Source organism: Sphaeramia orbicularis, chromosome 21, assembly GCF_902148855.1.
Source record: "Sphaeramia orbicularis chromosome 21, fSphaOr1.1, whole genome shotgun sequence".
Taxonomy (NCBI): domain Eukaryota; kingdom Metazoa; phylum Chordata; class Actinopteri; order Kurtiformes; family Apogonidae; genus Sphaeramia; species Sphaeramia orbicularis.
In genome coordinates this window covers 23,517,849-23,530,679 of record NC_043977.1, presented here as the reverse complement: position 1 = coordinate 23,530,679, position 12,831 = coordinate 23,517,849, and the positions used below count along the sequence as shown (strand labels likewise).

The window sequence follows — 12,831 nt, the reverse complement described above, 5'->3', positions numbered from 1 at the left end:
CTACACATGACATAACTTTCAAGTCGACCACACCAAGGTTTAAGTGTAAAGCTAGCCGCACCCACTCTGAAGGAAATGAATGGCTACACTTACAAGTTATGTCAGCTAGCAGGCTAAATAAGAGCTCATATATATGATTTATCTCTTTGGAAAATTAAAAGTCTATCTCTCGGTGCTTCTTAGTAGTCACCCCGTCGGTTTTTATAAGATGGTAGTCCACTGTTGATGGATTTAATAGCAAGCTAAAGCCAAAGAGGATGCTCCATCACAGCTCTCTTACCTCCTTCTCGGTACGGTCCTTCCCTTACTGGAGACATTTGGCTTGCTCCCCTGGGCTTTGCACTCCTCGGCTCCGATAGCCCATTCACCGTCCTCTGGTCTCTGTAAATGACCAGCAATTATGCTCAGTCTCTGCTGTGCAATCCGTTGCCTATCGGAGCTGCCGCCGCTGCTGTTGGACGCCATGCTGCTTCCGTGTTTGTGAAGGGAGGGAGCGGATCCATGAGAGAGCGACTGTCAGAGGTCAGCAGGGAAAGTGCGGTGCGTTCAAGTGCCCGTCGGAGAAATCACTGTGACCCAAAAAAATGGTACGTTAAATAATGGTTAAGCACTAGTATTGATTGCATTAGCTTACTGATGCATTCGTAGATTAGTTTACCATTACAGAACTTTATATTCATTGTGTAATTGGAAAATGACGGCATTCTCTGCGCCTTTTATGTAAGCATCATCTGAAATAGTATCTTTTGAGGTTTGGGTTTTGATAGACACCAAAGAAAATAAGAAACTTTCGCTAGTACCTCTGTTATGTTGTAACGATTGACTCAGATATGTTTGAAATAAAGATTCAATGTGTTTAACTTGCAATTTCGTGGGATCCAGAATAGCGCCACAACATTTGCGCTCACGAGCAGCATATGAAGGCATCATTATTCATTTTTCCCATCATGCACTGCAGAGGACAACTGGTTGCATATCCTCCACCGACCGGTGGAACTCGGCTTTCCAGTTGTATTTTTAATATAAATATAAAAACTAAGTGTCCTACATATATTGTTGACTGTAAAAAATACAATATGAAAATAATGATCATACTACTACTACTACTACTACTACTACTACTACTACTACTACTAATAATAATAATAATAATAATAATAATAATATCTTTTTTTTGGGGGGGGGGGGGGGTTAATATCAAGGGTTATATATGATGCCTGCTTTAGTTGCAAGTCAGATCATTCTATTAAAGGTGTTCATGCCATTATTCATTAAAAAGGGGATAAACAGTGAGTTGACTCAGTAAAATAATAGAAAGTAAAATAGTGTACCACAGCTAGAAAAATACAGTTAATAATCAGTGCAATAGACGCAGATAGTATGCAATAAATGGACATATTTTCACAGTAGCTGTTATATATACTGTCTATCTTGGCACAAATACCCTAAGATAGTGAATAGATTTAGACCTGTGATTTAGAGCAACTTTTGTTGCCACAATACATTTGTCATTTCAGACAATCTCAATGATTTTGCTGACATCATACTTAAAATCCTAATGTGGAAGTTCTCTTGTGTGTTTCTATTTTAGCAAAAAGTACAAGTAACGTGAGACTATTACTGAACTGTTTATCTTTCTGCCTTTCGTCAACTACCAGTCATGTGACCAGCATGACTACTGCTTCCATATGGTTCACACAGCGCTCTTAAATTAATGATTTAACACAGCTACAGTATATGAGTGACAAGCTACTGTTGGAATAAAAATTAACTATGGTTAAATTATAGGTTATGTATATAAAAAGGAATGACGCTTAAAACACAAAGAAACTTTATTTGACAAAACAGGCATTTGTAAACAGAAATATGACATCATATTGTTTAAAAGGTCCAGATGTATGAGGATACATTTTTCCAAAGTACTGTCAAAGTATAGACTCCCAAAACAAAGTTCTGTAATGCACTGACTGCAAACATTTAGAGTCTAAGTGTATCACAGAACTTCATTTGGACAGCCACAGTGCCACCTCATAGGTTTGTGCAGGACCTTATCCACCTCACGACTGGGTGCTCCTGTCATCTGTAAAACACAAAAAGCAAAAAATAGGACACCCATTTATCTTTTTTTTACTGCACTGACATCTATGAAAACCCTATAAGACAGGCTCATTTCTGTTCAGGAATGAAGGGGGTGTAATTTGTGAGAGGCTACAGTGCAGCACCAGAGGCAGCCTAGACCTAAATGCTTTAAAGTGGAGGCCTACAGAATGGCTTGCTGTGTGGTGGATCCTCCCTTGCGTCACACAGGTAAGGCAGCCCAAATGGAGTCAACTTACACATTGTCAACTTTCTTCCAAAATATTTAAAAACTAAGAATAATTTGAGTTTGTTGTAAACTTGATCCTCAGCAGCCAAGTATTTGACTGGCCCCATTAAGCTTGACCATCTGGTTGGTTGCAAAGTTAATATAATAAAGTGTGTCTCTACATATAGGCATCTATATTAGCTAACATCTGTAAGTTTTCAGGTTTAGTAATACTTCAGTGGGATTATATTAGTCCTGTGCCAGTGTTTCATTGATTCTACCTGTTGAGCTTACCCAACTCTGACTTCAACTAGGCCTTCAGGATGATCTATTCTCTAAACTATGTAAAAAGACATGATAACAATGAGGAAAGTGCCAAATGACATCAAGAAGTATTACGTTCTGTCAGTTTGAAGGTAGTTAAGACACTTGACACTCCAGCAGCAGTCAAGTGACTATAACTTTACAAGTGAAAAATAAATTAATACAACACATTATGTTATGCTTCAATCATAACTTTGACAATAAGTTCCATAATGAGTTACAAAATAAAGACAAAGTAAGTTGTGCAAGTCATACTGTACCTGATATACTGTAGGTAGACGCAAGGGACCAGCTGCAATCCAACACGAGGGGTAAATAGTCTGGATCCTAAAATGCAAAAGCAGAAAGCGATCTGTGGACGGTGCAGTCCATGGACACATTCACAGTGCAAACGCCAGTTTTCTCTGCGGTTGATGTCCGTCTGCGGACATGCAGCGCTCTAATCGTAAGGTGTCTACCGCCGCTTTTACCTTTTCTTCCCCAGTCCTGTGCAGTTCACTATATGCAGCTGGAAGAATGTCGACGTGGAGCTGCCAAACGTGAACGCGTGTTCAGGAGCGCGCTTGAGGGGAAAATAGGCTTTTTAGTGTAATTTCACGCAGTGGCACAGTGGGCTGCACTTTAGTGTGAGGTTCTTTACAGATAGGTGCTAGAGCCAGGACCAAGTCTGTCTTATTACCTTGGCATATTTCGAAAGCTCCTTAATTACATCGCGATCCGACTTTTTTCTTACGCCGAGGTGTCAGAATGGGTCAGATAGAATGAAGTGTTAGATTTTCTTCACCGACATTAAAAAGTCCAACTTAAAAAGCCCAAAGCATGAGTAACACGATAGAGATCATGAAGTTACAGTGGTTTACTGGTGCTTTTGGGAACATCTGTCTACCTCTGAAAGGAAAAGTCATCCTAAAGTCTTCTAAGTACACTTCAGATGTGTGTTTGGTCTATGGTAGGCAGAATGTTTTATCTTTGATTGAAATTGTTCAAGTAGCCTACCATCCTGAATAAAACATTTAAAAAAAAGAAAACTTTTATTAGCTTACTTACTATGAGCTCTCACATGATTCAGAGGGTTTTATTATATCCTGATATGATACAGTTAATAGGATGACAATCCATAGGTAATGCCACATTAATATCCTACTTGATCAGTGTGGATCCAGTGTGAGCTGATTCATCCCACTATTCTTTAGGTTAATCCACTGCACTTAATATTTTAATAAACTTATCACAGCTTTACATGTAAAGTAGTTTAAAATCACCAAAGTAACTGTGTCAAGCAGGCCTACTTGTGTGACATACAGGAGGTTTTATAGGGTACACTTTGCACAACTTATAATGGCTAAGATTTTTTTTTTTTTTTTTTTTTTTTAACCTCTCTACCTCTAGTCATAATCCTTCAAGGTGAATCACTTTAATGTAGGCCACAGTACTTTGTTTTATTGCTATAGGGTTATGAAATAAAAAGTCTATTTACTTGAGGAGGCTTCTTCAAGAATATGATATACCTGAGGTCTTTATTGTAACATTAGTAAGAAGTGAAATTAAATAAACTGACATTATGCAGCCACTCAAAGGCGATTAGTTCCCCAGCAACAACGCCATGTGATGTCATTAGTTTTTCAAGGGGACATTAGGGCCCCAGGGCCTTCACCTCCACACAGGTGATGGTCACCAGCAGGGGGCGCTGTGCACCAAACAAAACTCTGATGCCTGATGACGTTTTTAAAACCGAAAGTTGTTTTTAGGTGTAGAATGAAGTGAGTGACAATGAGCTGTCAATTTATCAGGTGATTAGACTGAGCCACTTTAAGCACACTTTGCAAACAGGATATTTATGGTAACTTTACGCACACACGAGGCTCAAAGTGAAAATAAATAGAATAAAGTCATGTTTTTCATAATCACTATTTAAGATTATTTAACGCATTGTGTGTTTGAGCTGACACTTCATAAGGTGTAAAATATGTTTTTATGTGTAAAATGTTGACTTCCTGGCCGTCCGGCTCCGGCTCCGTACGCATGCACAGCCCTTATCGCCTCATAGGCCGGTGGAGGGGACGATCCCGGCGCCGCAGCTCAGTGGGCAGGGCCTCTGGTTTCCGTAATGTTCATTAGATTAGAGGAAGCAATATTTGTCCTAACTCAGCTTGCTGCGACGGACTCTTTCGGATCGGGACCGCTCGCCATTTTTAATCTACGATACTGGGATTAAAAGACAGATTTGACCCATAAGGCGTTTGTTTACGCGCAGGACGCAGCTCCATGATGATGGAAATGGAGGTGATGCATTCCAGTCAACAGGTAAACGTCTTCTTCAAAGTGATCGCCATCAGACCTTGACACTGACACGCTGAAAAGTTGTCTGTCTATTATGTGATAGAGGAAGACATTTGATTGATTCAATTTGAAAGTGTTTGTTTTTACATTTAACACCATTACGCAGCGCTTATATTTAAATACAGTTAGAAACAGCTTCACTAAAGCTCTGTGTTTTGGTTGCCCTCTTCCCCACTTTCACTTCTGCAAATCATTGGTTTGTGACGTTTGTTGAAATGATAAGGATTAAATAAAGCTTATAAATAGATTGATATCTTGTTGTGGGTTGTGTTGTGGGAATAAATTGACAATATTCATCCTGTCCTAGTGGTAAACTGAAAACCATTCTTAGAGATCTTTCTCGTAACTGCCTCCTCCCCCTTCCTCCTTCAAGCATGTGATCCCTTATCTGACAGAGTTCAGTTTGTAACCATTGTGAACATTGTGAATGATTTCTTAAAAGTAATACCGTAGCCTCTTATAGCTGTGTTTTCCCAGTGTGTAAATATGGAAGTGTAAACGACTACTGAGAACAAGTCTGGACTTGCTCAGTGATCTATGGTCATATAGAGATGATGATGATGATGATGATGAAAGTTGTGGTATGTTAATGTAACGTGGGCATAAATCTCCAGTGTTTGGTTTAAAGTGTCATAAAACAGGGTCATTGGTAGTACACAGGTGACTGATGGGAGCCTAAAGCTTTTCTGAACATGTGCAGCTGTGTTTCATCATCCTTGGTCAAAGGTGGATGACCAGAAGCCTTGTGATGAAAGAAACAGCAAGGGCTACTTTGAGGCCCACTTGTGTTGAAATTGACAGGGGTAAATGAACAACCAACAAACACTAGTAAAAACATTTTCTGTTGGTCCATCCAGTCTTAAAGCCAGATTTATTATTTAACCCTTATTTCCCTTTAGAATATGTTTAAAAAGAAGAACAAGTATTCTTTTATTTGGAGTTGTGTCTGTTGTGCATTTTCTCACTATTTTTAGACAAAGATTATGTTGTTGGGTGTGTTTTGTAAACCAGTTTATTGTCTGGCACAGAGGAGTGGGAAATACAAGTAATTTTATTAGTCTGCTTCCTTGTACTGGTACTGGTCCTGGCCTTGTGACAACCACGTTACTGACACCAAACTGACAACCTGATCTTCCACACACCCACATTTACTCAATGTGTTTGGCGTGAACATAATATTAGCTACGTGGGTTGTGAGTCTATATAAACTCTTGTGAAGACAAATAACAGCAGAAAGAAGTCGAAACTGTCAAAGGATTGACAAACTGCCATCTTTTCTTTTCTTGTATTGTTGTTTTAAAAACGCCTGTGTGATCAGTCTGATGAGCTAATGAGGTGTGAGCACTAGACAGTGTGGTTTTTTTAGTTTGGAAACAGATGACCTCAAGGAGTGTGTTCAGGCATTTTAGGGGACTTCCTCATTCCTGTAGCAGCCATAATGTCTGGTTGTGTGCTCACCTCTTGCTGGGTGAGGATGATTTATAGCAGGCAGCCTCAGTAACGCGTAATCCTTCAGTGGTCATGCTTCTGATGCAACACTGAAGCAAAATGGGTTAGTGGCTTTTTATTTTTCAGTGCCAAAGTTGAAGTCACAAAGACTATGTCAGCATGTCCTAAAATACATATAGGTAGTTGTTTTCTATTATTATTAGTTTCTGAAGCTAAAACACATCATTGGTCAAAAAGGAGTCAAAGCACAGTAAACAGTATTTTCTCGCCATCGTTTCACATCCTGTTTTATATTGTGTATTGTTCTGTTTTGTGTGTAATTTTTCTTCTTCAGTTTCCCCTTTTCTTCCTCTAGGCTGTCTCTGTTCCAGGCATATGACCAGCTGTGAGCGGTACAAGGTCTAGTTCATTAGTTCTGTTTATGACCAAATCTGAGGAACAAATAAGTCACATGCTCAGAGGTTTCCTTGTGAACTTAGATCTGGGGTATATGTAACATCTCAGGGTCTTGTGAAATCCTTTCCTTCTGTAAATAAGTTCTGCTAAAAGACCCTAGGAAGAGAGTGGCACAGTTTATGTTTAGACATTCTTGTTTGTCAAGGAAAATAACAATCAGCGTATGAGGGGAAATCTACAGGAAGTTCTGTGAAAATATCCCCTTCAGTATAAGTCCAGTTAACCGTCTCTGTTTGCAGTGTGTAAATGTGAAATGTTGGAAAAAATGATGTGCAGATTTGTGACTGAATAGGCTTAAGAGAGATTTATAGAACTGCTTAAAGACCTAGTAAAGAAGCAAACAAGGTCTGAAAGATCTACAGCATAATTGCTTTCATGAAAAAAATTATTTAGTCCTACACTGTCTAATGGTATGTAAGATGCTTAGATCATGTATTTCTTAAATACCAGTGCTACTTTATTTAGAAAACTGGCATTTTTAACTAGATCCCTCTTGACTTAAGCTGTGCCCTGCTTGTGAGTTCGGACATGACAAATGGGTTTCACGCCTCAGTTTAATCTGATCGGTAACAGCCACTTCCCTTGGAAAGAGTATCAGGTGAGGATACACATCTTCTGCCGGTGTGTGGTGGCAGTAGGGGAAAAAGAGAAGCACATTTATTATTCATGCAGCTTCTCCCTCTTGACATTAATGCCAGTGCTGTTGTCAGTGTACAGATACTGAGGGACAGGGTGTGGCAGGTGCAGCAGCCACGCTTCACAGCAGGGAAGCTCCTCCTTGTTCCAGCGCTGATCACATTCTCGCAGCAGGCAGGACAGCATGGCTACGGCTCACAACTCTCTCTAACCTGACCGCATCCGTGGTTCTCTTTCCAGGACATGGATCTGATTGACATACTGTGGAAGCAGGACATCGATCTCGGTGCCAGGCGCGAGGTGTTCGACTACAACCATCGCCAGAAAGAGCATGAGCTGCAGCGGCAGCGAGAGCTGGAGGAGGAGAAACGACTGCATCTGCTCAGGGAGCAGGAAAAGGCCCTGCTGGCACAGCTACAGCTAGATGAAGAGACGGGAGAGTATATACCACGCCCAGTGCCCAGCGCCCCGCTGCAGTCTGCTGTCACACCTCTAGAGCTTACACAGGTACCTGCACACAGACATCATTACTCATGTCAGAGGTGGGCCACTCCCACCACATATGATAGGCTGAGACTGTTGTAGCTAGGTAACCACCCCATCCTGTGTAATTACAAAGAAACAGGTGGGTCTGTAGTTTTGCATCAGTAGGTTCTGCTCCACAAATTATTCAACAGAGACGCCAGCAGTATTAATATTGTGCTGTTTTTAAAGGTAGAGTGCTGCAAAGGATATCATACTGTAAATCTAACTGTATGCATATGAACCTCTTTTACAGAATGTCACCTTCACAGGAGAAAATGGTGATGCCATGTCATTTGATGAATGTTTGCAGCTTCTGGCAGAGACATTTCCTGTAGGAGAAACAGAGGTAAAGAAATTGATTGTACCACAAGTGACTTTATATCATCTATTCTGCATTCTTTGATGTGATTTGTATGTGCTGCTATGTTGCTAATTGACATGCTCATTTTTCATGTCACAGGACACATCAGTTTGCCTGGACGCAGCTGCTATTTCAGTACCAAGCAACAGCAATGTCATGATGTCCCCCGAACAGTCGACTCTGCTGGCCCCTTCACTCTCCCCAGATCCACTGCCGCCACAGAGGATGTCCCCAGATTTGGAGCAGGCCTGGATGGAGCTTTTGTCCCTCCCTGAGCTGCAGGTATAATACATGGATTCCACTGCCTGAATGGAGTAGTAGTTTGCGTTGTGAAACAAATACCCAAAGAATGTATCAACAGCTAGAGCGCAGCGTTCAGGGACAAACACTTTTTTGTTTACTCTATGGGAAAGAGGTCTCATTTATATACAGAGGCAGGTTACTGGGCTAATTCCACTTGATTGGGTTTCATTGTGGCAGTATTCAGGCAAAAGTGCAATGTGATGTGTGATGCAGTTAATGTGATTAGTTGTGTAGCAGGTCAAGACGTCATAAAAAGTGTTGCTTTCTTTAAACTATGCCCTATTGGCAGGAATTTGAAGATTTGCTCATGGCAGCTGTTCAGAGGCTGCCTTATCAGTTTTGTATAAAGGGTGCCTGTATTTGCATTAGCAGACAGGCGTAGCACTTTGCCTTTTGTTACCGTGAACTCTCACAGACTGGCAGAGATGACTGGATGTGGACATGCAGCTTTTTAGTTCAGACAACTTGATGATAATCCTCAAATAATGGGCTTGTGTGAATTTCCAAAACATTTTTGGAAGCTGTTGTATGATAAATGTGTTCTTTATTCACCCATAAGAAAGGAAAAGCTGTTGAGTGTTTTCTAGATTTACAGTATGTAATTTACAGTTGGCTGTATATTTAGTCAATCTTTGACAAAATATAGAAAATGGAATTAAATCAGTATTTTTATATTCAGTCTTACACTGGATTTAAATGTATTACATAACACAGATTTGGTGCTTTACTTATAAGCTGTAAGGGGATTTTAGTTCTAACTTTAATTCTTTATCTTTTTCTTTTAGCAATGCCTCAACATGCAAATGGAGGATACACTGGAGACTACAGCTTATCCTCTTCCAAACAGTCCAGAAGTACAGAATCCAAACTACCCTTTCTACCCCATGTCAGAGCTCACAAATGGCAGCACAAACAATGTAAATGTTTGTCCTGCTGAATTTATGAACACATTTGATACGTCAGTCCCCAGTGTGGCTCCATCAGACAATCTCAACCAGATGAAGGTTGATGCTCCTCAGATAAATACCAACTTCAGTGGAGAACGTTTCTGTGACGTATTTTACCCCAAGACTATTCTGGCAGAGAGCAGCAGTCAGCCTGGCTTCGATGAATATGAAAGCAACAACATGTCCGATGTCCCAAATAAGCAGCCGTTCACCACGATGGACCTTTACAGCCTCTCACCAGGAGATGCATTTGATAGAGGCAAACAGAATCTGGCAGCAGAAATGCCAGACTCAGATTCAGGATTATCATTAAGTCCAAATGCGAGTTCACCTGGAAAATCTGTCTATGAAGAGGGCTCCTATGGCTGCAGTGATTCAGAGATGGAGGAGATAGACCACAACCCTGGGAGTGTAGAGTCTGACTACGCTGAGATGTTCTCATTGAATTTCAAACCTGAGGATGTTCTGTCGGCTGCTTCTGTGTCCACACCATCAGATCAGCCTCAAGCGCAGCAGGACAAGAAACCTAGAAAACACAGGACACTGCAGGCAGAGGAGAGCGGCCACCATGACGCTCCGTTCACCAAAGACAAGCGGAAGAAACGCTCTGATGTGCGTCTCACCAGAGACGAGCAGAGGGCGAAGGCCCTCAAAATCCCTTTCACTGTTGACATGATTATCAATCTGCCTGTTGATGACTTTAATGAGCTGATGTCAAAGCACCAACTCAACGAGGCCCAGCTGGCCCTGGTCCGAGACATACGGCGCCGTGGCAAGAACAAGGTGGCGGCCCAGAACTGCCGCAAACGCAAGATGGAAAACATTGTGGGGCTTGAGGGTGACCTAGACTCACTAAAAGAGGAAAAGGAGCGTCTGCTTAGTGAGAAGAGCCAGAACATGACCAACCTGAAGGAAATGAAGCAGCAGCTCAACAGCTTGTACTTGGAGGTCTTCAGTATGTTGAGAGACGAGAAGGGAAATTCTTACTCCCCGTCCGACTACTCCCTCCAGCAATCAACTGATGGTAGCATCTTCCTCGTTCCTCGCATTAAAAAGACTTTCATCAAGAGCGAAGACAACCACTTATCTACTTTGTAACATGGTACTGCTTTATCATAGTAATACTATGCAATAACTTTGTAGTTGCTCAGCTTTAAGCATTATTAGCTCAGCAGAACTATTGTATAGTTTTTGCTTATTCCTTATTAAATGTTGTAATATTTTTGATATTTTACTTCTTTTATACTTCTGATATCCCTTAAAGATTCAACCAATATTATTTGTAAATATGAACATTACTTGCATTTAAGTCACAAAAATTTTATTGTATGTATATATTTTGTATATATTATATTTCTGTATGCTTAATGATCGTCTAAAATCATTGTTACTCATGTTTTATAACTTTTCTCTCTTGATTTGCTGCGCAGGTTCCTTTTTTTAAATGCCAACTTCTGTGCTTTTCAATAAACTGTTCCTATAGCTATAAGGCGTCCAATTTTCTGAAAACAGAACATTGTGCGGTGTACTGCAACTACAGTATAGCCACAGCTTGTACTAGATTGATGCCAGATGGATCTATGGTCGAAGGAATGATTACATAACGACCCACATGTTCAAGTCAGTTCTTGACTTTAAAGTACTACCATAAGCGTTTACTAAGACGCAAACAGAAGGTTTCTACAGATTTGTCCTGAAACAAAAGTGTTATTGCCTTCAGCCTTTAGTACAATCTGCTTGTCTTTATTAGAGTAACCACGCTTTAACAGCGACCTAAATCTTTTAATACTATGAAACTCATGTCGCAAAAGAAATCACACCCACGGCGTTCATTGTATTACACAACAAAGAACACAATTGTCGAACTATAGTTCTCTCCGTGCGAGCCATGCATGACAACTTCACAATAGTCTGGCCTGGCAAGCATATTGAAAGGTAAAGCCCTACTATGCAATCACTATGTGCTCTACATGCACGTCCACGCACAAACACTACCTTTGATCACCAAGCCCACTTTCTGCTCTCAGATAGAGCAAACTTCAGAGGGAGTGGAGTGAACTAAAGTGGTGTGAAGGGTAACAACCTCAAGGACATCTGTGAATCAAGGTAATGAAGTAAATCAAACACTGAAACCTTGTGGGATCATTTGACACAGAGCAGTTGTATAATAGAGGACAAACAGTTTCTGCTCAGATGATGATTTTAGGCACAGTCAATACGGCTTTAAAAAGCCTATCGGAAATAACACACTCGCTTCATGAAAAATGCTTTTATTTGAAGAGAACACAAGTCACACTTTACATTTAAATTTCTTGATGTGGAGCCAACAGTTCACTGATACTCAAGTGCCTTTGCCAAGCCCAGACTTATTCTTTGTAATCAAGTTCTCATTCTACATTCCTGAGAAGAAATACTACACTTAAGCTGATAGGGAAACGTTAGAAGGCTTTTTTTTTTTTTTTTTTTTTTTTTTTTTTTTACATTTTCAGTCTGAGTAGATTTAACCTAATAGGATTCCCGAAAGTGCATACGTGACTTGGGTCAAGTTAAATTAAAGTGGATAGAATTTGTAGCTTATATAGTTTATGTTTCTACTGATGATGAAACCTGACTCGTCTGACAGAGACATCCCAACTTCATCTAATCATGGTTTAACTTTTTAAGCAATTTTAATACGAATCATCTTCAATAGTGGCATTATAAAGATGTAAATGTTAATTTATATGAAAATAATCAGTCAAATGAACTTTTCTATCCCTACATAGTAATTCTATATATTGTAGGCAATTAATACCTTTATCAATAAGTCAGAGATATCTCAAATTATTGTTAACTGTTAGGTCATGGGTATCCCATTTTGTCAGTCCACTGTCCTTGCTTGCCATTTGTGAATTTGACCTCACAACATATATACATATACAGTGGTAGAAAAAATTACTAGACCATCAAGTCATCAAAAACAATGCTTATGCACTCAAGTAGTAACTCCTGTGTGTATCATGTGACTAAAACAGACAGAAAACATGGAATGTCTAAAAGCACTGTTTTTGTCTGTACAATGCCATAGCTATTGATGTAAGAACTGAAGTGATTTTGGTTATTATCAAGAAAACTATGGAAAATGGATAGATATCAGCTCTTAAATGAAACTCTTATGAGCTATTTTTGTTGTTATAATTATATTT

General features: G+C 40.0%; 2 protein-coding genes and 1 long non-coding RNA gene across 3 annotated transcripts in view; 1 reads left to right on the top strand and 2 right to left on the bottom strand.

The window, feature by feature from the left end:
• Positions 1-528, bottom strand: part of agps (alkylglycerone phosphate synthase) — a 32,435-nt gene extending 31,907 nt beyond the window's left edge. Inside the window, 1 exon segment of the mRNA XM_030124694.1 lies at positions 281-528. Within this exon segment, the coding sequence (XP_029980554.1) occupies positions 281-465 (185 nt within the window). The 5' untranslated portion in view covers positions 466-528.
• Positions 529-1,814: 1,286 nt separating this feature from the next.
• On the bottom strand, positions 1,815-3,161 carry LOC115412823 (uncharacterized). Its single transcript, XR_003934391.1, has 2 exons — positions 2,890-3,161; positions 1,815-2,080 (listed from the first exon to the last, which is right to left on the bottom strand). It is a non-coding gene; the product is annotated as an uncharacterized LOC115412823 (long non-coding RNA).
• Positions 3,162-4,894: 1,733 nt separating this feature from the next.
• nfe2l2a (nfe2 like bZIP transcription factor 2a) lies at positions 4,895-11,125 on the top strand. Its single transcript, XM_030124430.1, has 5 exons — positions 4,895-4,933; positions 7,751-8,017; positions 8,289-8,381; positions 8,496-8,678; positions 9,485-11,125. Exons 1-5 carry the CDS (start codon positions 4,895-4,897, stop codon positions 10,742-10,744), a joined length of 1,842 nt encoding a protein of 613 aa, XP_029980290.1. The 3' UTR covers positions 10,745-11,125.
• The last annotated feature ends 1,706 nt before the right edge of the window (positions 11,126-12,831 follow it).

What these genes read in the sequence shown, in the direction of transcription:
- nfe2l2a (XM_030124430.1), top strand. Translation starts at nt 4,895, where the DNA reads ATGATGATGGAAATGGAGGTGATGCATTCCAGTCAACAG. An exon ending in TGATGCATTCCAGTCAACAG is followed by an intron (nt 4,934 to 7,750) that starts GTAAACGTCTTC and finishes TTCTCTTTCCAG; the next exon opens with GACATGGATCTGATTGACAT. An exon ending in TTCCTGTAGGAGAAACAGAG is followed by an intron (nt 8,382 to 8,495) that starts GTAAAGAAATTG and finishes TTCATGTCACAG; the next exon opens with GACACATCAGTTTGCCTGGA.